At 42.4% G+C, this 27,734-nt stretch overlaps 1 protein-coding gene across 3 annotated transcripts; it reads left to right on the forward strand.

Annotated features, from left to right (window-relative positions):
* Nucleotides 1-458: 458 nt before the first annotated feature.
* Nucleotides 459-24,063, forward strand: CCL28 (C-C motif chemokine ligand 28). 3 transcript variants are annotated; one of them, XR_007132901.1, is made up of 5 exons: nucleotides 459-601; nucleotides 17,902-18,028; nucleotides 21,005-21,263; nucleotides 21,947-22,022; nucleotides 23,260-24,063. XR_007132901.1 is itself a non-coding variant. In XM_047765580.1 (3 exons), exons 1-3 carry the CDS (start codon nucleotides 538-540, stop codon nucleotides 21,195-21,197), a joined length of 384 nt encoding a protein of 127 aa, XP_047621536.1. In that variant the 5' UTR covers nucleotides 459-537; the 3' UTR covers nucleotides 21,198-21,694. The 3 variants fall into 3 exon arrangements, 1 of the variants encoding a protein (XP_047621536.1); XR_007132899.1 differs by lacking the exon at nucleotides 23,260-24,063 and having other exon boundaries at nucleotides 21,947-22,085; XM_047765580.1 differs by lacking the exons at nucleotides 21,947-22,022; nucleotides 23,260-24,063 and having other exon boundaries at nucleotides 21,005-21,694.
* Nucleotides 24,064-27,734: the final 3,671 nt, after the last annotated feature.

The raw sequence follows: 27,734 nt of genomic DNA on the forward strand, positions 1-27,734 counted from the left end.
GCCTCACTGGAAGCATTTTGGCAGTAAACCAAAATCAGAGTGGGGTAGAATTTTTCTATCTTCCCACCAGATAATGTTTTTTATGACTTACCACCTTTGTCCCCAGAAAGTTTCAACAAGCTACTTAAGAACTCTAATTCCTATATATAATGGTTCTCAATAGAGGTGTCCATCAGAGTTGCCCATGGGGCTTTTTAAAAATTCATATTCCTGGTCCCCTACACCCAAATTCTGATTTATAAGTCTGTGGAGGAATTCATGGAGGTAGCTATTTTTTTTTTTAATCGCTCCCAAGTTTTGATGCACACCTCAATCCACTAGGACCTCACCAGATGTCAGATCACCACTAACATCTTTCTTAAGAAAGAGCCTGGTCTCAAGGAAAGAAACGTGAGAAACAGGTACCCTAGCACCTCCCAGGGCGGGGCTTTCTGGCTGGCTTTCCTCCTCGATCTTTCTCTGCAACCAAGGACACTTTTAGCCTCATTTCCTGATCTTACAGCCTCACCTGCGGTGCTGCTGAGCGGCTGGGCAGGAATGCAGCACACAGGACTTGCTCTCGTGGCCTTGGCTGCCTGTGTGGCTCTTCATCCCTCGGAAGGTGAGTGAGGGGCTGACTATCTAAGCCTCCGGTGGAAGGAGGGGGGGCTGCCTTCCAAGTTGGAGCTGGAGGGGGTGAGGTACTCCAGCAATTAGGGGCAGGAATTTCCAGTTATCTACATGAGAACGGCATAAGTTTAACTCCTCATCTCCAAGAGGCAACTTCAGGAAGGAACCTCATTTGAACAGGAATAGCAGTAATTTGCCACCAGAAGGATGAGATCCTACCATACCAGTGCAACTTTGAGCAGTGCTTCTTTTTCTGATAACAATATCTTAGAAAAATCTCCAGGTAGAGGCTAGAGGAAAATCCCCTATTATTCAACTGCTTCCCTCCCCTCACCCTGACCAGCTAAACTGTCTGAATACAAGTGCACATATTCCTGAAAGTAAGATCAACTCAACCTTCTAGTTTATGGTCTGGTAAGCTGCAAGCTATCTGAACAAAGTCAGGTCTGTGGACACTGAAAACCAAAATTTCAATCTGATCTTAAAAATGGGATACAGGATAAAGGAGACTGAACCATACAAATTACATCAAAAAGAACTTTTTTTTTTTGTCTTTTGTCTTTTCAGGGCCGCACCCAGGCATATGGAGGTTCCTAGGCTAGGGGTCGAATTGGAGCTGTAGCCACCAGCCTACACCAGAGCTGAAGCAACACCAGATCCGAGCCGCATCTGCAACCTACACCACAGCTCATGGCAACACCAGATCCTTAACCCACTGAAAAAGGCCAGGGATTGAACCTGCAACCTCATGGTTCCTAGTCAGATTTGTTTCTGCTGGACCACAACGGGAACTCCAAAGAGAACTTCTATTGTGAGTTGCTAGCACATGGAGATTATAACTATTTGGACTGGAGACAATCTTTTCTACTGTGTTCAGGGAACCGTAAATATAAGTATTTAATACTTGACTGATAAGACTCTTTTCTACTGTATTCTTTTCTGAAAATTTACCCTGAATAGATTCTCTAAATTCAGAACAGGTAAAATGTAAGTTTTGTTTGGTCTGCTTTTAAAAAAAACTAAGCCAGTATTTTAAAATGATTTCACATACACTTACTCGTATATACACACATACAACTTGGATTTTAGAGACTCTTCTGAAAAATTACATCTGGCAAGAAATGGCTAGAGCAGACTAGCCCCTGCCCTTCTTTGAAGTTGGCTATCGACTCATTAATTGCCTGGTTCCTCCTCTGTAGGCATTTGCTTAGAGACTCCAATACACTGCCCCAATGTACTGAGCTTGCATTGCTGAGCACAGGAAAAATCTGGATAATCAGTTCTTCTTCTCTATCCATCTATCTTATCAAGATAAAAAGGTTGCCATTTTATATTTCTGTAAATTTTGTGGAAAATTTCACCATTGAAATTTTAGGACTCACATCCATTGTTTCCCAAAAGTTTACTAGCTAAGGCCTTATTCCTAGTTTTGGCAACGCAATTTTTTTTTCATGTAAGGCTTTGATATGAAGGCATACACACCTCCCCCTTCAGCTTCCTGGCCTGTTTCTATCTGTCCCTGCAGCAGCAGCAGTAGCCAAGGCCCTTCTGCAGAAGCGGAGGGGGAGGGAGGGAGGGGCGGGTGCAGGGGGAGGGTAATGAGAGAAGCCCTGCCAGATCCAAGGCCAAGGTCTGCAAGGGACTGAGTTCTGGCAGAGAGGGTGGGACAGCAAAACACAGAGGTGTTTGAAAAGGAACTATTTGGTGATGATAAGAAAGCGAGCTGAAGAGACCCAACAGTAACTTTTTGGGTTAGTCTTAGGGCTTTTCCTAAGGCAGTTTGGGCCACAGGAAAATCACATTTGTCTGAGAAGCCCCAACCTTCTGCCATTTAAAAACAAGTGATGTTGGGATTAGAACATGAGAGGAGGCCAGAGAACAGCTGTGGAACCGAGAGGGGCAACCCCACTGCTTTCCTGGGCAAACTTCCATTCAAGCATCTGTGTGTCTCAGGTGCCCTGTGGGAAGCTCTAAGGGATTCAGGCTGGGGCAAGGTTAGGTTGGCAGGGAAGGAGGTAGAGGTGGCCTTGGCAATTGTCTCCAGCTGGGGGAGGGGATAGGGAAGTGGCCTTTGCCAGTTTGGGACTTTGAGAAATGCATTTTGTCTCTCAAGGCATTAAATGCTTTCTCATCTTAATGGTGACTGAAGTGGCCATCCTGATGTGATGGCTCAGTAACTGGCATTCCCAAAATGTTCTGCATAAACCAGGAAGCCGCTGACTTGCCCATGATGAAAATCCCTGGGTTCTATCCAAACACAGGGCATACTCCACACCTGCTGCTGTGGCTGCTGGCTCCCAGAACTCAATTCTGAGTCTATAAAAATGTCTATCATCCAGTGGCCAAGAGCCAGATTACTTAAAGCCACAATCTAGGGCTTTGCAGGCCTTGCTATTTTTATTGCACATTATAGACTAGGGGCCTACTTTTGTTGGGGGATTTTGTTTCATTAAGTCCCAAACTGGTTTTCTCTGACAACTTAACTTTCTCAGAGTAGGATGGCTCCTAATTAGAGACACTTGCTAGGGATTTACTGCTTACATCCCAAAAGAAAACTTTATCTTTTGTTTTAATCATAGGAGACTCACTAGGGAGGACTGAGTGCTTAAAAGTTGGGACAGTCCATTTCTCCTGGAGTGGTTCCTGAGATGCCAGACATGTGCCCAGTAACTCTGCCCTTCAGTTTTTTGCCAAATGTGCCCTTTAGTTAAACAATAGGTCCTAGGGTCCCTGAGTTCAAAAACACTGTGGGATTAAGCATCTAGATTTGGTTAAAAAACCCAATCATCCTACCTATAATGTAGTTCAGAGGTTTGTTGGTTTTTTTTAAATGTTTTTTTTCTATGTCTAGAGAAGCAGAGTGATATAATAGCAGTCTTTGTAAATTTTTATATATACGTATACAAGCCCCTTTAAATGAAAACATTCTCTTATTCTCAATTAATTTTAAATTATTTCCCTATATCACTTGATGTATAAACATAAAACAAAGTATAAACCCTTTATATATATCTATATATGTGTGCACATATATATATATATCTGTATGCATATATGTATGTGTGTTTACGTATATGTGTGTGTACGTATATGTGTGTGTGTGTGTGTGTATATTTTCAGCAACTGCCGGAGGCCAGCTCTGGCTGCCAGGGAGTGCACTTTCCCTGAAAGAGAGGGACAGTGTCGGTGGTTGCACATGGAGACAGCCTCTTTGTCCCTTCTTTCAGGGCGCTGGACTGCTCAAATTTTATTGGCATAAGTGGTTGATTATATAGAGAGTTTCTAACTACAGATTACATCACAGTGTTAAAAGTACATTGATTAAATTTTACATGGTACAGCAGCTATACATCATGTTTTAAGATCTTTGTTTTAACTAAATTTAGTGAGTACAATTTAAGGGCAATTAGGTACAATACATCATGTGGAAAGGAGGAGACAGTACAAATCATCCCATAGCCAGTCAATCTCCACAATTTGAAGAGGTCACAGACACAAGAATTTGGCATTCACAAATCTTGTTTTTAGACTAGTGCTTATCTTTAAAGCGTTATGGCAGGGAGACAGTGTAAGCAAATATAAACCAACTTAACTAGCTATCACTTAAAAGCTTTTAAAATCAAGGACAAAACTCACAGCTAGGTTTCATGAATAATATGTGTCTAACTTCTATAAACTTCATTAAAATCCTAACTCTAAAGTTTACTGTGTAACTAGTTAGTAGATAAACACTATGTTTTAATTAAGTTGGATTTGAATAGGGGAAAGTCCTTCAGGATGAAATTCTTATTATATTATTGTTGTAATTTTGTTAAATCACAAATCACCACAGGAAAATAAGAATGGAAAATAAGAATAATAAGCAAATAATCAGGAAAGACTGAGGAAAAAACTGAATAACAAATAAAACAACAGGAAAGACTAGGTCACCCGAGAAACAATCCATGTTCTCCAGCGCAAACATGGAAATTGTTTTCCCAGGAAAGCCCCAATTCTTCCCCATCAACATCAAAATGAGAGTCGTGTAACCTCAGGCCTGCCCTGGGCTTGTACCGGCTTGTACCATACAGGCAGGCTTCAGCCTGCCCTTGGTTTTGCACCGTACAGGCAAGCCTTTTTCCTGACCAGAAGCCCACCTTCGGCTTGTACCATTCAGGTGAGCTCCCTTCCTTGGTTAGAAACCTGCCTTCGGGTTTTTCTGCCATCAGGCAAGGTCCATTTCTCAAGTCCCTGCATCTCCTCAGCTCCCTGAAACCAACTATAAAACAAAAGTAAATTTAAATTTTAAATAAAAACAGAACTACAAAGCCAAGAAGATTTAAATGTAACAATATTAGTTTAATATAATAGTTATGTTTGGCCTAAACTAAAATCACCATTCCAAACATGAATATAGCACTGATTCTTGAGGTGTAGGTTTTGAGTTTTATGTGCATAAACTATGCTATTTAGAATGACAAGTGTTTTCTCCCCACCAACTTCTTCTGTTTGAACCATGATGGTGTAATTTTCCCCTCCCTTATCAGCATGAACCCGTTTTGAAATTCCATTCTATTCTCTTCTGATTGGCCTGGGACAATTAAGGCAGTATCTGACTTCATAAAAACACTAGCATGAACTTAAAGTTAAATTCAAATGTCCTGCGAGTGCTTCTTCCAGAAGGTCCAGAATATGTCTGATTAAGGACCAAGATGACATATTAAACATAGGCATTGTCTGGAGAGTTCATGGACCCCAAGAGCCCATCCAAAGGCCCCCTCCCAGAGATCTACAAAACCCAGTTAAAGAAATGCTGGCATACTGGGAGGAGTCTGGGTTCTGGACTCCAAAAGGCTAGGTTAGAATTCTAACTATATGAACTAGAGGAACTTCTTAACCATATATAGCCACATATATTTTTTAAACATAATTGGGACCATGAAGGGCTCCTGGTCCCACTTCCAACATGTGTATGTGGGTGGTGGTGGTAGTGGGGGTTCTCTACATCAACAAAACTGAACTCTCAATTCCGACACTATCTAGAGACAGAATCAGATTTCACAGGCTCAGCTCCACCAGAAAGCCCTCCACCTCGGATGTCAGTTGGAAGCACAAATTGTTACCAGTACTACTTCTTCTTTTTTTTTTTTTCTTTGTCTTTTCTAGGGTCGCTCCCTCGGCATATGGAGGTTCCCAGGCTAGGGGTCTAGTAAGAGCTGCAGCCGCCAGCCTACGCCATAGCCACAGCAATGTGGGATCTGAGCCACGTCTGCGACCTACACCACAGCTCATGGCAATGCCAGACCCTTAACCCACTGAGCAAGGCCAGGGACCGAACCTGCAACCTCATGGTTCCGAGTCAGATTCATTAACTACCGCACCATGACAGGAACTCCTGTTACCAGTACTTCTGACCCACGCAGCAACAATGGGGAGGTTCCAACAATTCCCCCTCCTTGGGTTTGATTAATTTGTTAGAACGGCTCACAGAACTTAGAAAAATCTGTTTACTCACTAGATTACTGATTTATCACAAAGGATATCAAAGGACATGAATCAATAGCTAGATGAGAGACACACAGGGTGAGGTCCTAAACAAAGGAGCTTCTGTCTTCATAGAGCGTGGGGCCCAGATTGATGGCATGTGGAAGCACTCTAGTTCCCCAACCTGGAAGCTCACTGAATCCCCTCCTTTTTCTTTTTTGCTTTTATGGAGGCTTCATCACATAGGGGTGATTGATTGACTCAGTGGACTGATTGAACCTCTAGCCTCTCTTTCCTCCTCAGACATCAGGGGATAGGACTGAAAGTTCCAACCTCTATTTGTGATTTGGTTGCCCATGGCCACCAATCTTTAGGTGCTTTGCAAAAGTTACATTCAGGAACATAAACCCAGTTGTGGTGGCCAGGCATTGTTATGAATAATGATAAACATTTCGCCTCTACAGCTTTGAAGTATTTTCAGGCACTGTGGACAAGAAACCAAATTTTTTTTTTTTTTATAAATAGATGCATTTTTTTTTGTCTTTTTTTTTTTTTTTTTTTTTTTTTTTGCTATTTCTTTGGGCCGCTCCCGTGGCATATGGAGGTTCCCAGGCTAGGGGTTGAATCGGAGCTGTAGCCACCGGCCTACGCCAGAGCCACAGCCATGCAGGATCCGAGCCGCGTCTGCAACCTACACCACAGCTCACGGCAATGCCGGATCTTTAACCCACTGAGCAAGGGCAGGGACCGAACCTGCAACCTCATGGTTCCTAGTCGGATTCGCTAACCACTGCGCCACGACGGGAACTCCAGAAACCAAATATTTTAACAAAAGATTCTCCCATTGTTCTTATTACCAAGGAAATTACAAGGGTTTGGAGAGCTGTAAGCCAGAAACTCACACATAGTTGAAGATCAAATCTATTGAGGAGTATATTTTGGACATCTGAATGACCTATATTTCAGATGCCAGGATGTCCAAATATACATCTCCTATAAATCACAAAAACCACAGATCACAATCTACATATTGCTGGTTTTTTGTTTTTTTTTTTTTCCCTGCTGCCCCGACGTACATGGAGTTCCCAAGTCATGGATCAGATCTGAGCTGTAGTTGTGACCTAAGCCACAGCTGAGGCAACACCAGATCCCCAACCCACTGTGCCTGACTGGATGGAACCTGCATCCCAGCGCGCCCAAGATGATCCCAGTAAGCCACAGTGGGAACTCCTACGTATTGTTTTACTTACATTTTTTCCACTTGATCATAGATGGCAGCATATCTGTTCAACACATATAGTCATTTTTTAAAAGTTTGCATTGTTCATCTTAACAGACAACTTCCTGGAACAATTTCAAACATTAAATTTGCATTCATTATAAAGTCCTATTAAGAGACAGAAACCAGACAATAATTTGAACAGGGAAAGTTTAATAAAACGAATTATCAACTATAGTAAGAGATAGGCTAGAAAGAATAGGACACTAAAGAATACAGGAAGAGCAGACATTCCTGGGACAAAATAGAGTGGTCAAGGAAGAGACCTGCACCCCTTCCCTGCCCAGCTGAGATCCAGACTTCACTGGAGAGGACACTGCTATTACCCACCAAACGGCAAAAAAATAAAAAATAAATCACTCAATCTGCCCTCCAGTTTGCAGGGGAAAGTTCTTAACAGGGAAGGAGGCAGAAGAGTTTGTTTCTAAAGGAGAACTTTAAGAATGGGGCAGGCTAGCTCTCTATCTAGTTGTGCAGCTGGCAATGTTTATTCTGTGAATGCCTTTGAAATGGATGCCTTGGCAATCAAAAGCTTAATGTTGCAATTTAAAATGGTAATAGTCAGAAGTTCCCCTTGTGGCTCAGCAGCAGGTAACAAACCCAACTAGTATTCATGAGGATGTGGGTTCAATCCCTGACCTTACTCAGTGGGTTAAGGATCCTAAAGATCTGGCATTGCAGTGAGCTGCAGTGTAGGTCACAGATTCGATATGGTGATCTGGTGTTGTGGCTGTGGCCAGCAGCTGCAGCTCCTATTAGACCTGAGCCTGGGAACTTTCATATGCTGTGGGTGTGGCCCTAAAACCTGCAGCTCCTATTAGACCTGAGCCTGGGAACTTTCATATGCTGTGGGTGTGGCCCTAAAACAAACAAAAAAAAATGGTGATTGTCACTTATATTACAAGTGCCCTTCTTAATTTCATAAAACAGGCAATTAAGGATGAATTTGAACCTATGGGGCAATAAATTGACAATGAACACATTCCACAAACATTTAGACACCTGGATACGTAGTATGGAGCTGGCACTGAGCTGTATACTGACCTCCAGATGATGTCTTTTTTGTTTCCATTTATTGTTTACTACTTGTCACTCCTGCTCTAGCACTTAAACTCTTATAATGCTTACAATTACTCTATGAAGTAAGTGATATTACCATCTCCATATTGCAGATAAAGAAACTGAGGTACAGAGAAGTAACTCGCCAACATGAGCTAGTAAGTGGCAGAGCCAGGACTTGAACCACATGCCTAATGACTGTGCAGTAATGCCTGTTAGCAGGTCTCTAGGGCACAAAATTATCCAACACCTTTCAAGACTACCCCGACCACTTGAATGTCCATGATGTAAGAATGACGGGTGACCAAATGTCTTCAGGTTTACTATGGAAAAACTCATTCTCCATTGCCCAAACGGTATCTCAGGGTTCTCAAAAGCAGCTAGGAATATTTTATTTGGGCACAGCAGTTTCATGCATCATGGCTTGGTGAGTCCTTCTTGCCTATGTAGGGACAGCAGTGGACACCTTTGGTTGTAGGCACCCATAGCGTGATGTGGCTCTGTTAAGGTGTGAAGTTCGCTGGAAGTGGAAGTGTGTCCCAAGCCAACCATATTAGGAACATTATTTTTATATACCTACCACCTTTCTTAAGTTGCACTCATAGTTTTGAGATACTGAGAGCAGCCAAGTGAATCTCTCTTATTCTTTATCCTGGGAATTTTCTCCATCAATGACATGTAACTTTGCTCTGTTCTGTAAAGTGTTCTTCATATGGGTGCTTTTCAAACTGCATTTCCAATAAGCCCCCAAGGTATACCGTACCGCAGCTCTGGGAGCCACACTTTGAGTAGCAATACATCTGAGTAAGAGAGGAAGCTGGTTCACCTCTCTACATCAACAGAAACCTCTCCTTAAAACTCAGAATATAATTTTTATATCACATATTTTATCTTTGCTTTTTAGGGCCACACCCATGGCATATGGAGGTTCCCACGCTAGGGGATGAATCAGAGCTCTTGCTGCTGGCCTACACCACAGCCGCAGCAATGCAGGACCTGAGCCGTGTCTGCGACCTACACCACAGTTCACGGCAACACCAGATCCTTAACCCACTGAGTGAGTCCAGGGATCAAACCTGAAACCACATGGTTACTAGTCGGGTTGGTTTCCACTGCACCACGACGGAAAGTCCTGTTTGATGTGCAGTGTTCTAGTGTTGAATAAAGAAATATTTAAAATCTTCTGGTTAGTAACCAAAATTGGAACATAGACATAAAATCAAGTCATTTGTGGGAAATTAACCATCCATCCCAACCATACTTAATACTGGGAACAATGATGACAACTCAAAACCAACAGAATCAGTGGTGATAACACTACAATTGCTAAAACAGATGATAACGCTTTTAATGAGATAATGATAACGTCATATTAAAAAAAATAAAATATGGAGCTCCTGTCGTGGCTCAGTGGTTAATTAACCCAACTAGTAACCATGAAGTTACGGGTTTGATCCCTGGCCTTGCTCAGTGGGTTAAGAATCCAGCATTGCTGTGAGCTGTGTTGTGGGTTGCAGACACAGCTCGGAACCTGCGTTCTGTGGCTATGGTATAGGCTGGCGGCTACAGCTCTGATTACTCCCCTAGCCTGGGAATCTCCGTATGCCGTGGGTGCGGCCCTAGAAAAGACAAAAATAAATAAATAAATAATTAAAATATAATAGACAAATGACTTATCATATTGAAGATCCCTATTTACTTGAGGGTAGGGGGATGATGTTTCTGAAAAGCACTGTGCAGCTTTAGGACATTTGGGACATAGCCTTGACCAAAAACTGATAATCTTATTTTTTTAAGAAAAACATTTAAATATTTTAAAGACTTAAAACAAGTTAAGATGAAACAATATAATACCACAACAGAGCTTAGATCAGCTCAGGAGACATTTATTTAGCACTAATGCCAGGCAGTGTGCTATGTGATATGGGTATAAAGATATCCTGAGGGAGTTCACAGTCAAAAGACATACTCATCTAATCCTTAATTTTATATACGGTAAAGACAGGGAAGCACGGGGTGCCATGGACCACAGATCCACAGGGAAAGGGCAAGACTGGGAGAAAGTAGGCAACTAGGAAGCTCAGCAGGCCAGGAACAAACTGATGAGGCCTGGAACTTGGGCAATGGAACAGAAATGAAAAGGGGGAGACAAGTCTGAGAAACACTCAGAGAGTAAAATTTACAAGTGTTTATGCCTGGCTGCAAGTGCAGGATGGACTAACAGCTTGAGTAACCATAAATGGTGGCTGAATGAAATGAGAAAAGGAAAAGGAGAAAATTTAAAGCAGCAGGAGATAATGTCTTCAGTTGGATACAAAGAGAAGACTGAATTAAGAGAATTAGGAATTTGGTGTCTTATAAACCAGGGATATGGAAAACTCCTAGGAAGGAAAGGGTAACAGCATCTCACAGTCTCATATGTTATCATTATAACTCACTAATTTTTGTATACTCAGTACCTGGAACAATGACTGACACAAAGCAGGCACTCAGTAAATGCTTACACATTTCACTGACATTAGTAAAATAATGCATTTACTCAAATGATTCAAAAACTCAAAAACATTTGTATGAGACAGCTTTGCTATTTTCTCCGGGAAGATTTTTCTTGACCTAACCAAGCCCAAACTTTCAGTAAAAATAAAATAAGATAAGATAAAATATAATAAAATGTAGAAAATTTATCAACCCAACCAAAGGGGGGAAAAAAAGAAAAAAGATGATAGGAGTTTCCTGGTGGCTCCACAGGTTAGGGACCTAGTGCTGTTACTGCCATGGCACCAGAGCAGCCAAAAAGGAAAAAAAAAAAAAGATGATAAAAGGGACACAAAATAAAGCAGATAAATCTAACCCAAATTTTAGCGTCACGTTATGAACATCAGAAAAATAGAATTTAAGCAAAAATCTATAATAGCACTAGAGAAATCTTACACAAGGATAAATAGGATAATTCACCAAGAAGGTCCACTGAGTACTGAGAATAGGGTGAGGCAAGTGATGCCACCAAGGTGAGTCGTGCAAGTGCTGGGTCAGATTTTAATTTTATTTAAAATTGTAGTATTTTATTCATCAGAGTTTTTGTATTAATCCCCCCCCCCCCTTTTTTGGCTGCACCCGAGGCATGAGTAAGTTCCTGGGCCAGGAATCCAACCGAAGCCACAGCAGTGACAGTGTGGAGTCCTTAACTGCTAGGCCACCAGGGAACTTCTTAATTCTTATTTTTTAACATATTGCATTAAAATATAATTTTTCCTGATTGCTGAGGAGGGTTTTTGGCACCCCTTTAAATTTGGCACCTGAAGCTAGTGTTTCTACTCCAATCCTAGCTGCAGACCACGAGTACTTGCATGTGTTTGAAAATAAAACCCCAAGTGATAATTCCAAGTAAAGGTAAAAAGATCCACAAGGAGTTCCCATCCTGGCGCAGCAGAAACGAATCTGTCTAGGAACCATGAAGTTGCAGGTTCCATCCCTGGCCTCGCTCACTGGGTTAAGGACCCCTCGTTTCTCTGAGCTCTGGTGTAGGTAGCAGACCCGGCTCAGACACCACATTACTGTGGCTGTGGTGTAGGCCGGGCTGCTGTATGTAGCTCCGATTAGACCCCTGGCCTGGGAACCCCCATGTGCCCCGGGTGCGGTCCTAAAATGCAAAAACAAAGACACACGCAAAAAAGAGTAAGACATAACTGGGAGTTTCCCGGTGCTCTGCTGGTTAGTAGAATTCACGCTTTCACTGGCAGCTGCGGTTCAATCTCTGGTCTGGGAATAAGATCCCACATGAAGACGTTGCACCCCACAGCCAAAAATAATAGTAATCTGACATAAACTCAACGACAGTTTTAAGTTTTTTTTAACTACACGCACCAGAAACTGATAGATGAAACAAAAACTAGAGTGGTAGGAAAGACACGCACAACACAACCAATTTTCTCCTACAGTTCTAGGAAGGACAGCCCGAGGTTGGTCAGGACTGGCTCTGCACGCCGGCCAGGCAGCCAGCGCCACGGAAGCCGCGGCGTGGAGGTGGGGCTCGCGCTCCGCCTGGGGCTGTCCCTGCCGAGCGCGCACCAGCCTGCGGTTCGGGCGGGGAAGGCTGGCGCAGGCTCGCATCCTGGGCGTGGGAACAACGCCACCGCCACGCCATGGTCCCCGGGACTCCACTCTCCCCGAGGCGCAGTCCTCGTTACACTTAACCACAAGTCCGCTCCCGGGCGCTCCCTGCGCGGCAGGCACCAAACACCCGGTGGGACAAACACCGCCCCATCTTGCCTGTGGCGCCCTGCAGGTTGCGCAGGCGCAGAGGCCGAAGAAGCGGCGGAACAAGGTGCAAACGACAGTGAGAACCACCGCTGCTCGCGGCTGTCGCTCGCACCCCGCCTCCTCCCTTTCCATGGGCTGTGGCTTGAGTTCCCGCATGTCGCCTCGAGTTCCAAGGCCGCCTTGCCTACACATACGAGCAGCGCGACAGCCGGAAAGTGCAGCAGCGTCGTGCTCGTGTCTTTTTCCCGTCTTTGTTTTAGTTTCCTCTGATTTTCCTTTCCTAGAGTCGTTAATTCAACTCAATTATTTTACCATGTTTGCATTTTCAATAAATGCACTTAGGCTAAATTTAGCTATATCCCACCTGTTATAATAAGTAGTATCTCCATTATTTCCAGAATAAATATTTTATTTCATCTTTAACCTGAGTTGCATGCATTTTTTTTAGTTTCTAAGCAAATTATATATGTAAATTTATAAACATTATTATTTAGATCCACATTTTTGAACGGTTCCTTTGCAGAGGAACTGCCTCCTCAAACACTGTAAGGTAATGCTGTGATGTAGCGGAGGAAAAAACTTTCCTTCTACACTTCCAGGTTCTTTACTAGGGCACCTGTAACAAAAGACAGATTAACAAAAGAAAAGCATACACATTTATTTAATGGGAGACTTCACAAGGAAAGGAAGACCCAACGTAGCAGTTTGAGTTATGGCTTATAAATTGGACAAAGAGTGACAATTGTGAAAACATGAGAATACAAAAGAACTTGGGCTGGGACACTTAAAAACAGGGAAAAGTGACTAGGAAGAGACGTGTTAGTTTAACAATCTTTGTACAGATCTTTCTTGGCTTCAAATTCCTGTGGGGTGGAGACACTTTTTTTTTTTGGTCTTTTTACGGCCACCCCCAGGCTAGGGGTCTAATTGGAGTTATAGCCACCAGCCTGTGCCACAGCCACGCTAGATCCTTAACCCACTGAGCAAGGACAGGGATCGAACCCGCAACCTCATGGTTCCTAGTCAGATTCATATCTGCTAGGCCTGGACGGGAACTCTGGAGACACTATTTTGCTTCACCCAGAACAGTGGGGTGGTACAACTCTCAGCTGCTAAAGATTTCTTTCTTCCCTTGGTGTAGTGAGAGTACTTTTTGCTTGGAAGTTTTCTCTCTTGCTTTTAGGACGGTCAGAGTGCCCTTTCTACATATGCTGTTTTTTTTTCAGTGGCTTTAACTTAAAATGATCAGTATGCCAGAGAGGTATATTTTGGGGTGGTATATTCTGAGCTCTTTCAGGGACAAACGTTAGAAATTGTGAATGAAATGGACAATTTCTTAGCCAAGATATCAAAATTGACTCAAGAAGTTACAGAAAATCTAAATGAACATGTAACTAATTTAATTTAATTTCCTTAAGAAAATTAAATCAGAGTTGAACATCTTTTCTTTAGACAGACACTTGGCCTAGATGGTTTTAGAGGTTTTACCAAACATTGGAGGAGTAGACAATATTGTCTTACACAAACTTTTTTCAAATAATAGAAAAACAGAAGTTCCTGGCATGGCTTAGCAGTAATGAACCCGACTAGTATCCATGAGGACACGTGTTTGATCCCTGGCCTTGCTCAGTGGGTTTAGGATCTAGCGATGCCCTGAGCTTTGGTGCAGTTTGCAGATGCGGCTCAGATTTGGTGTTGATGTGGCTGTGGCGTAGGCCGGCAGCTGCAGCTCTGATAGGACCTTGAGAACTTCCATGTGCCTCGGGTGAGACCCTAAAAAGACCCCCCAAAAAATTAAAACTTAAAAATAAATAAATAAATAAACCAAACTCATTAAAAAAATAGAAAAACAGAGAAAGCAAATTCATTGTTGAGATTAATATAACCTTAATAGCCAAAACATTCAAGGATGATGTCTGGGAATAAAAGTATGGACTAATCTTGTTTATGAGCATAAATTCAAAAATATAAGAAATGCAAAAATAAATGTTTTTACATTTATAGTCATCACTGAAATCAGAGGAAGTTCCAGATGGTTCTTTGTTTGTTTGTTTTTTGTCTTTTTGCCATTTCTTGAGCCGCTCCCGCGGCATATGGAGGTTCCCAGGCTAGGGGTTGAATCAGAGCTGTAGCTGCTGGTCTACACCAGACCCACAGCAACAGCAACGTGGGATCCGATCCGCATCTGTGACATACACCACAGCTCACGGCAATGCTGGATCCTTAACCCACTGAGCAAGGCCAGGGATTGAACCTGCAACCTCATGGTTCCTAGACAGATTTGTTAACCACTGAGCCACGATGGGAACTCCCCAGATGGTTCTTTAAAAATGAAAATATTTCTGGGAGTTTCTATTGTGGCTCAGCAGATTAAGATCTGACTGGTATCCACGAGGTTGCAGGTTCCATCCCAGCCTTGCTCAGTGGGTTAAGGATCCAGCATTGCCACAAGCTGTGGCATAGGTCATAGATGCAGCTCAGATCTGTTGTGGCTGTAGCTGGGGTAGGCCAACAGCTGCAGCTCCGATTTGACCCCTAGCCTGGGAACTTCCATATGCCCCTGGTGCAGCCCTAAAAAGAGGAAGAAAAAAAAAAAAAAAATTCTGATAGGAGGCTACATGAGAAAACCTCTAGGGGGCAATGTTATCTAAAATAATCTTAGCTTTGCCTAATCCACACCATCCTCTTAAGAGTCTTCATTGTTTAACTCCTTGTGCACTCTTCAAAAGATTCAATCTTTCTTGGCCTTTTATATTTCTTACTGCCTTACTAGGACACCAGTCACATCTACCAACACATTATAGACGCTGGCCCTTCTCTTGCCTTTTGATAGTTAATCTGACGTAGGTTAAGTGATCTCCAGGTGAGCCCATCCTACCTTTATAGCTGAGAATTTTAATCCGGTTTACTAAGTACGTAATGGGTCCTGGGTGCTTTTCTGGCTTAAAACTGTGCCTTCAAGTGATGGCAGCACTCAGATAACTCAGATTCCTAAACACATAGATTTGCCTATGATTCTTAATCCCAGCAATGCTTCTGAAAGTCTGTTTCATTTTCTTTTCTTTTTTCTTTTTTGCCTTGTCTGTAGCATATAGAAGTTCCTGGGCCAGGGATGGAACCTGAGCCACAGCAGAGACAACAGCAGATCCTTAACATGCTAGGCCACCAGGGAATGCCTATGTTTCATATTTTATAGTTGCCTGGATCACAACTAATAGCAGTGGTCTGTGTAGTAGTAACTCTTCATCTTTCTACCCCCAGGGTCTAGCATAGTGATTCACTATAAAAGATCTCATAGACAGATATAGATAGTACTTCATTTATATGATTCACATAATAATTCCTGTATAGCCAGATGGGTGAATGAATGGTTCGTTACATGAATAAACCCAAAACTTTGCTTGGGATATTAAAACAGTTTGACTTGGAGAATAGGCAACACAGCATAGCTAAAGAAAGAAACAATTAGTGTTAGGAAATGAATGCATTAATAAATGTAAGGACAACCAGTGTGCTGTTCTCCTGTCATACTTTTTTCAAAATTAAAATATAATTGTACATTTAAAAATATACAATTCAGTCATTTTTAGTATGTTCGCAGAACTGTACAACCATTACCATTATCTAATTTCAGCGTTTCATCACCCCCCAAAAAGAATGTGTACCTGTTAGCAGTCAAACCCTATTCTCTCCTACCCCCACCCTTGGCAGCTGCTAATCTACTTTCTATCTTTATGGATTTGCCTGTGTTGGGTATTTCATATAGATGGACTCGTTACAATATGTGCCTTTTTGTTTTGTTTTTGTTTTTTTGGTCTTTTTTTGCCTTTTCTAGGGCCGCTCCCTTGGCATATGGAGATTCCCAGGCAGGGGTCTAATCACAGCTGTAGCTGCCGGCCTACGCCAGAGCCACAGCAACGAGGGATCCAAGCCGTGTCTGCGACCTACACGAGTTCACGGCAACGCTGGATCCTTAAGAATCCCGTGTTGTCACTGCAGCAGCTCAGGTTGTTTCTATGGTGTGGGTTCTTATCCCTGGCCCTGGAACTTCCACATGCTGCAAGTGTGTCCCCCTCAACTTTTTTTATTACCCACTTGGAGGAATGGGGAGCATAGAACACAGCATGCATGTGGCAGGTAGGAATGTGCAAGTATACCTTTTAGTAGGGGATTAAGTTTCCTTTCATATTTGTGCAGCCCCCTTCTTATATCTGGATAAGTTTCTCCTAACTTGACTCTGCCCCAGTCACTTGCCACTTATCCCCACTTACTTATCACTGCAAGACAAATTCTTCCTAAAACTCTTCTCCTTTCTCTGTTTCTGGACTCTGTTTCATAGAAGGTAAACCTCCTTAGCCTGACATTCAAGGCCTCAATGGTGTGACCTCAGTCTATATTTTGAACCATGTCCCCCATCACCCAGCTTCCTAGCCACTCAGTTCTCTTTTTCTCAAAGTGGCCCTGGGCTTTCCTATCTCAGAACTTTTTGTTTTTTTGGGGTGGGGGGTTCTTTTCAGGGCCACACCCTTGGCATATGGAAGTTCCCAGGCTAGGGGTGGAGTAAGAGCTGCAGCTGCTGGCCTATACCACAGCCATAGCAACACAGGGTCTGAGCAGCATCTGCAACTACAGCTCACGGCAACACCAGATCCTTAACTCACTGAGTGAGGCCAGGGATTGAACCCACATCCTCATGGATACTAATCAGATTCGTTACAGCTGAGCCACAGTGGGAACTCCCTATCGCAGAACTCTTGACCACGTGCTTCCTTTAGCCTGGACAACTCTTCTCCATTTCTCCCAACTCATCCAAATCCTTAAAGATTCTCTTAAGTCCTTACCTGGGAGTGGGGAGGGGGTGTGTGTAAATTTCAAACCTGTTCTGGGGGCCCACGTGGCCACTCTCTTTTCAGCTAGCAAGCCACTCTCTCCACCTCACTTCTTTAATCAAGTCTGGCTGCAACCCATTAACATCATTGCCTAGAGCTATTTCTCATCTCTTCCCTTGTCTTGTGCCGTTGCCTGTGCTTAGTTTTATCTCCCCCAAATAGAGTGTAAGTTCTAGAAAGTAGAGACATGTCTGGCCCTTGGGGTCTGCACACCCAAAGTCCCCTGTAAGTGTTTGCCTCTTGTTCAAGTGGATGAACAACCTGTTTCTCTGGAGGCTTCGAGATGAGGGCCAGTGTTCTGTGAACTGTCAGACTGAACATTTCTTGCTTTTCTTCTTTCAGCTATACTTCCCATTGCCTCCAGCTGCTGCACTGAGGTTTCACATCATATTTCCAGAAGGCTTCTAGAAAGAGTGAATACATGTCGCCTTCAGAGAGCTGATGGGGATTGTGACTTGGCTGCTGTCATGTGAGTGCTCTTCCCAGCAGGAAGGTCTAAACCTGCAGGGTGATCATGTCTCTGCCAGTGAACAAACAATAGGTTGGGGAGATTTTGCCTGATACAAATAATCTCTTAAACAATGGAGGGGAGGGTGGAATGAATGCACACTCCCTCTGTCTCAGACTGTCCAGAGCCCCACAGCAGCCCTCCGTTCATAGTGCTGGGGTGAGACCTAAATGCCTTGTCACCAGACAATGCGCATGACTTTCCTAAGCAGAACAGGGACATTCCGAGTGAACAAGTAAGTAAAAATAGAACAGAGGTGACTCTGTTCTATTTCATGGATTTAACTATAAGTTTTTTTCCAGGCAAGTAATGGGTTGCTGTTATTTTTACTCTGAATTCATCAGGAGTGAATGTAAGATGCAAATGGAAGTGCAGAGATGTCCGTACTGGTCATGAGTGCTGCATGCAATCAAGTTCAAGTGCCCACCTTTGCTTTTGCTTATGGTGAACCCGCTCAGCCCTCCTACCCCCACCCATGGCTTAGCTTTTCAAAACTCTGAACTTACATATACTTAACACCTCCACAGAGACTAAAATCGGAAATGCATTGATAATTAGCAAATCTGAGTTCTGACAATAATGCTGTGAGGAAGGCATAGATTATCTTCATGTCACACAGGAGGCTGTCACAGAGATTATATAGTTCACCTGGTGACAGACAGCTAGCGAATGGCCAGAGTGGGATGTGAACCCAGGTCTCTTCGCTCAGAACGGTATATACGTCCAAGGTCTCTCAAAAGCAATGGTGGGACTACCCATAAAATGCTCTCCCTAAACTCCAAAGTATCTGGTACCTTCAAATAAAAATAAAGGTATATTAGGCATCTCCCAGGAGTGTTGGTTTTAATACCACTTATGGCTCCAGGTGACACTAATGAGCCCTTTGGGCAACAAATTGCTGACGCCTGAGTTCCTGAGTCACCAGGGAACCTCTTTATTAATTCAGTGAATTCAAAAAATACCAGCGGACTTTTGAGTATGTACCAAGCACCATCCTATGCGATGCAGCAGTAACAAAATAGACTCTGTCCTACTGGAGTCTCCAGGAGACTCTATCCAGCTGGGTCCTGCAGACCATTCTCTAAGATATAGTATACATTTTTCCTCCTTTCAAAGGAATCCATCCATTATCTTTGAGAAACACTGATCCAAGACAAGGTTCTCAGAAGCTCAGAGGAAGAGTTTGTAAGATGTCCACTGATAGACTTTCTTCAGTTCAAGGGTTATAGACTCCCTGAAATTTGTGGGTATGAACGTGTGACATTTTCCTGGGAAGAAGGGCCATAGATTTTTTAAGCTCCTCAAAAGGACCTTATATCCAACAAAATTTAAACATCACACTTGGGGTTAGATGTGTGGCATGTGGAAGTCTGGGCCAGGGATTAAATCTGTGCCACAACAGCGACTCAAGTCATAGCAGTAACAGTGCGGGATCCTTAACCCACTGAGCCACCAGGGAACTCCAGCTCTTTGTTGTTTTTTTCCCTCTGCATGAGTGCTATAGCCAAGTTTTCTCCAATAACAGCTTAAGGCAAACTTCACTGACCACAGTGAGGTAGCTTTTCTTTTGAAGACCTTTCTAATACACTTCAGGAATGTGCGTTGCCCTCCTATTCTCACTTTTTTCAAATTAATAATCCCAGGAGTTCCCATCATGGCTCATTGGTTAAGGAACCCAACTAGTAACCATGAGGTTGCAGGTTCGATCCCTGGCCTCACTCAGTGGGTTAAGGAGCCGGTGTTGCCATGAGCCGCAGTGTAGGTCACCGATGTGGCTCGGATCCCATGTTATTATGGTTGTGGCATAGGCTGGCTGCTACAGCTCCGATTCGACCCCTAGCCTGGGAACCTCCATATGCCTCAGGTGCGGCCCTAAAAAGACAAAAGACCAAAAAAAAAAAATTAGTAATCCCGCATTCTGGCTTTATTATGGTCAAGTGCATTCAAGCCTTTCCCAACTTTTCCTACCATTTTAAGAGTCCCCACATTAGCTGATGGTTCTTCTTGGGTCATCTGGAGAAATGGCAGCCTACTCTCTATCTGCCTGCTTTTTTCCCCAAAGAAAAGGGTCAAGGATTTCAATTTATCCAGATAGAGAAATACTGCATATGTAGAGTTTGCAAGATTTGCAACATTTAATAAGAGCTGGGTGGCATCTGGTGGGGAATTGAAAGTCACAATCTTTTGTAACTAGAAATTCTTCCAGTTACCAGAAATTGTGAATGGTGCTCTGGGATTCTCCTATCCAATGTCAAAATTTCATGTAGAAAAATTAAAACAAAAATTAATTCTGAGATATTATGGTAGATCTATACTCTGTTAAAATGCTAACAAATGTCTGGAATATTTTCGTTGATTGTTTTGTTAAAACAAAACCAGACTGCCTTTATTTTGAACAATTTCCACTTTGTATCTGTAACTTACTGAATTCCTGCTTTGAACAAGGCCTTTTCCAGACACTTCCAGACTATTCCTACTTCAAGGAGCATAACACCACAGAGAAAGGAGGGAATCTGAGAAAAGTACTCAGGTAAAACTAAGTGCCAGAAGAAAGGTAACCAACCACCATGGAGATTCAAAGAAAGAGGGCATTTCGCCTAAGAAGTTCTAGAAAACCCTTGTGGAGGAAGATGTGTTTGAGGTGGGCAGTGAGGAAGGAACTGGTTTGGTTGAATGCTTCATAATCAGGAAAGAGAATTGTTTTCACATAATTTCCCCCCTCTTCCTCTTCCTCCAATTCCTTCTCCTCCTTTTAGTACTTTTTGCAGATGTCTCAGAAACCACAGGAAGCTGTGTAGTCAAGATTCATCCTTGTGGTCCTCAACTTTAGGATTCAGTCTCTAAGATATGCTGTGTCCCCAGGTGGGAACTGCCTATAAGTTCATCGAGTTTTTATTTACTTGTACTTTTGGTAATTTTGTTTTCTTCTCTTGGCAGCCTTCATGTCAAGCGCAGAAGAATCTGTGTCAGCCCTCACAATCATCTTATTAAGCAGTGGATGAAAGAACAAGCAGCCAAGAAAGATGCTAAAGGCAACATTTGCCATAAGAAGAAACATCACAGCAAGAGGAACAGTAAAGGGGCACATCAGGAGAAGCATGAAACACATGGCCATAAAACTCCTTATTAGAGAGGGTACAGATGAAGCTACACAGACAGTCCTGGCTGAACTTGGCCATGGTTGATTATATTTCAGGTGAATGTTCCTTTGTGCCAACAGAGCAAAACAAAGTATGTTTTTAAGGGAACAATTATGCACATGCAAATATAGCCAATAATATACTCAACTGAAAATGAAAATACTTAGCTTCATATAACATTTAAGAGAAAAGCATACAGATCTAATTTCTTCAACTTTTTATCATGATGTTTTCCAAACCTACAGAGAAGTTGAAAAAGGGTACCATAAACACCTGTATGCCTTTACCTAGATTAAGCCTTATTAATATTCTGTCACATTTTTCTCTCTTCTTCTTTTGTATGTGTGTATATAAAACATTATATGTATAGAATATAGAATTTTTTGTTAAGCTATTTGAAAATAAGTTACAAATATGATATTTCACTCCTAGATTTTTTTTTTAGTGTTACAACTTGGCATCCCTGAAAAATAAAAACATTTTCTATATAATTGCACTATCAGTTTATACCTAAAAAAGTAACAATTCCATCATGGTATCTGATACTATATATATATATTCATATTCCACCTTTAAATTTCCCCAACTATTTCCAGAGCACTTTATATAGATTTTTTTCAACCAGTGAATTTCAATTAATATTAATATAACTATTAATTGCAATTTAGTATCTAAGAAAAGTCTCTCTGCTTTTTCTTTTCTTTTCTTTCCTCCCATGGCATGAACTTTTGAAAAAAAGAGACTAGGCCAGAACCTGTGCCACATTCTGGGTTTATCTCTTCCCTCAGAATCACTTTCAGATGTCACATTTTTTGGTAAGAATGCTTCCTATGTGAATTTTTTTTAATAATGATTTTTATTTTTTTCATTATAGCTGGTTTACAGTGTTCTGCCAATTTCCTACTGTACAGCATGGTGATCCAGTTACACATACATGTATAGATTCTTTTTCTCATATTATCATGCTCCATCATAAGTGACTAGACATAGTTCCCAGTGCTACACAGCAGGATCTCATTGCTTATCCATTCCTATGTGAATTTGTATATTTCTTATTATATTACTTAGAGTTTGTGAACAGTGGAATTCATTTTCTACATAGAAAACTTTTACAGAGTTCCTGTTGTGGCTCAGGGGATTAAGAACCCGACATAGTGTCCGTGAAGGTCAGGTTTGATCCCTGGCTTCACTCAGTGGGTTAAGGATCCAGCATTGCCAAAAGCTGTGGCATAGGCCACAGGTGCAGCTCAGATCTGGCATGGCTGTGGCTGTGGCATAGGTTTCAACTGCAGCTCTGATTCATCGCTTAGCCCAGGAACTTCCATATGACACAGGTGTGGCCCTAAAAAGAAAAGAAAAAAAAGGAACGAAAACTTTTAGCTGAATATCACCTTAAAAGGTGTACTTTGAGTAACTGCTGTTGTTTAAATGGACAAATTCTGATACCGAAAAGAAAATTCCTGCTTTGTTTTGGGAGCCATCAGCCTCCCACAGTCATTTCTTGGAGCAGACTAGGAAGGGGTCCAGAGCTGGGTTCTGTGTGGGATGATTTTACACTCTCCTAAACATGGAACCTGGATCCCTTTACTCCTAACTCACCTTTCCCATACCTTGTGGGTCATCCCCACTGCTCTGCTCTTTTGCCCTCCCTCTTCATAGAGGCTTCCAGATGTAGAGTAAGAGGTAGTTTTCATAAACAGCCACCAGATGGCAGGAGCACAGCGTCCACTGTGCCAGAGGTGTCAGGTGTCCTGAGTCTCCCTGCCTGCCAGTCCCCAGAAGTGATGTTGCCAGGAAGATTTGGAGGTGATTTGGAGAACACAAAGGAGCTGAGCCTGATGTAGGCTAATCTAGCACCAAATAGGGTTTGTCTAATACTCCTCGTTGACACTAATTTAGCATGTGATTTATTTATTCTTAGCAGCAATTCTGTGAGCTTTGTATTGATGTTTCACTTTATGGATGAGGAAACCAGAGGCTTATGGGGTAAAATGACTTGCCTAAGGGCAGGCCGGTACCCAGGTATCCAGACTCTTCTTGTTCTTCCATCAGCTCAGCAGTGGGCCCTAGAAGGTGTGGACCTGGAGGTGGGGCAGAAGAGGAGGAATTCAGGTAAAGATCTGTGCATCTGGTGCTCCACAAAGGGCCAGGGGAAGCCTGCTGACAGTTGGGTCTAGAATTAAAATGTTGCAACTGGCATTGGTGCACTGATAGTGGCAACAACCACTTTCCTAGATTAAAAGAGGCTCCATCCTGATTGTATTGAGTTTTGTGCTCTTAGGCAGTGGAGGAAACTGCACACTATTTATAGTCTTTGTTTTGCAAAATCTCCCTCACCAAGTTCTTTTCAACATAAAGGCAGGTTTTGTCAAAAAATACAGCATTCTTCCACTCAACCCCATCATGCTTTTTAAAGGATAGTGTGATAAAACAGATAAACCTGAGGAAAATGATTCCTAAATGTCCTAGTCTGTGACAGCTGCTATAACAAAACACTACATACTGGGTGACTTAAAAGCAGCAGACATTCATTTCCCACAGTTCTGGAGGCTGGGAAGTCCAGGATCAGGTGTTGGCAGATTCAGTGGCGTGGCTGTCTTTTGGGTTGGAGACTGCTGACTTCTCCCTGTGTCCTCACATGGCGGGAAGGACTATGGAGTCCTCTGGAACCTCTTTTATAGCACACATGCCACTCATGAGCACTCCACCTTCCCTACAAAAGCACATCCCAAAGGCCCCATCTACTAATACCATCACCTTTGGGGGTTAGGATTTCCACATACGAGTTTTATGTGGTGGACCATAGCACTAAATATTCTTTTTTTCCCCTTTTTTCTTTTTACGGCCACACCTGCGGTGTTTGGAAGTTCCTAGGCTAGGGGTTGAATTGGAAACCGCAGCTGCCAGCCTATCCCACAGCTCTAGCAACATGGGATCCGAGCCGCTTCTGTGATCTATGCCATAGCTTGTGGCAACGCTGGATCCTTAACCCACTGAATGAGGCCTGAGATGGAACCTGCATCCTCACAGATACTGTGTCAGGTTCTTAACCTGCTGAGCCACCACAGGAACTCCCACATTTATTTAATATAGGTTTTATGTGACATAGGAGACTTCATAAGGAAAGGAAGACCCAAAGAAACAGACGAGTTATTTTTATGCCGAGATTATGGCATGTGGACAGAATATGACAGGTCAAAGAATATGAAGGCAGGAGTTCCTACTGTGGCTCAGGGGAAAAGAACACGACTAGCATCCATGAGGATGCAGATTTGATCCTTGGCCCTGCTCAGTGGGTTGAGGATCTGGCGTTGCCTAGAGCTGTGGTGTAGGCCTGCAGCTGCAGCTTCCATTGGACCCCTGGCCTGGGAGCTTCCAAATGCTGCAGGTGGGGCCCTAAAAAAAAATATATATATATATTTATATGAAGGCAGTGCAGTCAACTGGGAGAAACTTGGCAAGCCCTGTTTGTTAGGATTCTTCTCTGTGTCCCTTTGTCTTCAGATATAAAGCTGTTGCTTTCCTCCAGGTATAGGAGAATACCTGTCCCCTGAGGGTTTTATGACCTATTTCACAGAAGAAGGGTGGGGGGAAGTCAGAGTGACCTTTCTGCTTCTGTTGTTTTTTCCAATTCCTTCAGCTTAAAATAGTCAATATTCAAGGTGCCATATTTTATGGTAGTATATACTGAACCCTGTTAGTTGTTACCTCCATAATTTCATGTGAAATGCTTAAAGTATTATTTATTTGTTTATCAATTCTAGACACTATCTATTGTCTCCTCATTACTCCCTATTTCCCTTCCCTTGTCCCTCCTCATCTTTTTTTTTTTTTTTTTTTAGGGCTATACCACAGCATATGGAAGTTCTCAGGCTAGGGGTCCAATTGGAACTGCAGCTACCAGGCTATACCACAGCCATAGCAATGCAAGATCTGAGTCACATCTGCAACCTACACCATAGTTCAAGGCAACACCAGATCCCTAACCCACTAAGCAAAGCCAGGAATTGAACCCGCAACCTCATGGTTCCCAGGTGGATTCATTTCTGCTGCTCCACAACAGGAACTCCCTCCTCATATTGATAGTTTTATCACTATTATTTTTCCTTATCTTTGCAACTCTGAATAATATGCTCACCTTCCATTCCTTAGAATCTCAGTCTCCTCTTTATGTAAGATGTAAATGATACCCTATTCTCCTTTTCTTTTCCTCCATCCACCCATCTTCTGTCATATGTTATATCAGGTATATTTTTACATTTATGTAACTAGTTACAATTATGTAACTATAATTATGTACTATAATAATAATCACCTTTTATGCTTTGTTTAAAGCAGGATCTCTCAACTCTGGCACTGCTGATATCTTGGGCTGGATAATTCTTTATTGTGAGGACTCTCCTATACATTGTAGGTGGATTAGCAGTATCTCTGGCCTCTACCCACTATGTGACATTGAAAAATGTCTCTAGATACTGCCAAATATCTCCTGGTAATGGGAGCAAAATTACTCCCAACCCCAGCTGAGAATCACTAGTTCAGAATCTAAGGTAGATTCAAAAATTGAAAACTCGTGTAGCTAGAGGTTTTCTAAAATGACCCTCCAAATTTCCTGCCCTGCTATTCACACACCTTCTCCAAAACACTAATCTAAGTTTGCAGTGGAAGTTTTTACTGGTGTAATTAAGGTCACAAATCAGTTGATCATCTGGGTGGAAATGACTTAATCCTAGGAGCCCTGTGAGTCTGGGTCTAGAAGTCAGAGACAGAGTAGTCAGAGAGATTCAAAACATGAGAAGACTTCAGCATGCCATGGCTGGTTTTGAAGACAGAGGGGCCAAGTCTCAAGAAATGCGGGTGGCCTGAAATTGCTGAGAGAGGACCCCAACTGATGGATAGCAAGGAAACAGGGACCCCGGTCCTACAAACAGGGACCTCAGTCCCACAACCACAAGGAACTGCATTCAGCCAGGAACAAGAATATGCTTGCAGCAGATTCTCCGGCAGAGCCTCCAGAGGGAGTGCAGTCCAGCCAACATCTTGATTTCAGACTTCTGAGACCCCAAGCAGAAGTCACACCAGGCCTGGACTCCTGACTTATAGGCTGTGGGCTAATAAATGGGTGATATTTTAAGTGATTAGGTGCATGGTACTTTGTTATGCAGCAATAGGAAATTAACATAACCAATAACAGTGCTTGGACCATCCTGGCTATGGAAGTATTGTTCTCTGCCGGGCCAAATAATGTGCTAGAGTTTAATATCCTTCTCTAACAATGAACCATGTGTAACTCACTATTTAGAAAACTTAAGACAATAAAATACAGTTATTTTCTACATTTTTTGTGTGGTTTAGATATTTTACTTCTTTCTCAAGTGTGGCCAGGCCTCCCTGTGAGGCCTAGATTTTTATATTATCCATGAACAAATATAACTATATTTCCCTCCTCCCTGAGGCTTTATTTATTCATTAAATTTTTTATTATAGTTGATTTACAATGTTTTGTCACTATCTGCTGTAGCAAAGTGACCCAGATAATTATGACATATTTTCATAATTTATGCAAATAATTTGACAATTGCAGCAATTTCCTTGTTCTTTTTTTCATGCTTTCCCTGTGGTTAATTCAAGAGAACTCCAAGTTCATCCCATCCTAAATGCTGTGATTATGCTCTTCCTTATAAGTCACTGGCAGATAATTTGATCAACTGGCATATTTTAGTCTCTCCATCTTGTTGCCATTCTACCACTGCAGAAATTACTGGAACATCTCCTTCCTTCGTCCAGGGCTTAGCACATAGTAGGCACTCAAGAAATATTTGCTGATAAGATGTATGTAGGCAACGGACTTCTTCTTGGCCAATTACAATGAAAATAAGACACCATGGAGGAATCCTGCACTCCTGTAATGACCAGCCTCTACCGAAGAGTGACTGGAATACTAAGGGTTAAATTCTGCCTGGACTTGGTCAGAAAGAGTACTTAACTAAACTGGTGTGACTGGGTTCCACTGTTCTCAAAAATTTCTTAATCTGTCTTTGACTTCTTTCCCAGAGCTTTGACAGCAGCCTGATGGTAAAGAGACTTTCTCTCCATTTGTTTATCTTTCTCCTGGGGCATAATGACCTTTATGGGACTGACAGAACCTTCTTTGCAGAGGAAGTAGGGCAAAAGTAACAGCTATTGACAGACTGGCTTTGCTAAACCCAGACCACGGTGAAGGGAAATTGGACAACCTGTGAGAAAACCTAGGTTTAGGAGGAACTGGTGTCATAGGGGTCTTGGGGATATAAAGGGTGAAGAAAAGAGGGGACTCCTTGTTTGATTCTCAACTTTCAGAGTTACTCTGGAGCCACCAAAATGGATAAAATTAAAAAGATGAAGAGATCAAATGCTGGTGAGGATATGGAGCAATTGAGACTCTTATGCATGCTGGTAGGCTGTAAATGAATAAAAATCACTTTTTTTTTGGTCTTTTTTTTTGCTATTTCTTTGGGCCGCTCCCGCGGCATATGGAGGTTCCCAGG

The sequence above is a fragment of the Phacochoerus africanus genome, chromosome 1 (assembly GCF_016906955.1).
Source record: "Phacochoerus africanus isolate WHEZ1 chromosome 1, ROS_Pafr_v1, whole genome shotgun sequence".
Classification (NCBI taxonomy): domain Eukaryota; kingdom Metazoa; phylum Chordata; class Mammalia; order Artiodactyla; family Suidae; genus Phacochoerus; species Phacochoerus africanus.

Bases quoted from the DNA above. Each gene is read 5' to 3' on its own strand.
- CCL28 (XM_047765580.1), top strand. From the start codon at position 538: ATGCAGCACACAGGACTTGCTCTCGTGGCCTTGGCTGCCTGTGTGGCT. The intron at 602-17,901 runs GTGAGTGAGGGG...TTCTTCTTTCAG, and splicing joins GGCTCTTCATCCCTCGGAAG to CTATACTTCCCATTGCCTCC. The intron at 18,029-21,004 runs GTGAGTGCTCTT...TTCTCTTGGCAG, and splicing joins TGTGACTTGGCTGCTGTCAT to CCTTCATGTCAAGCGCAGAA.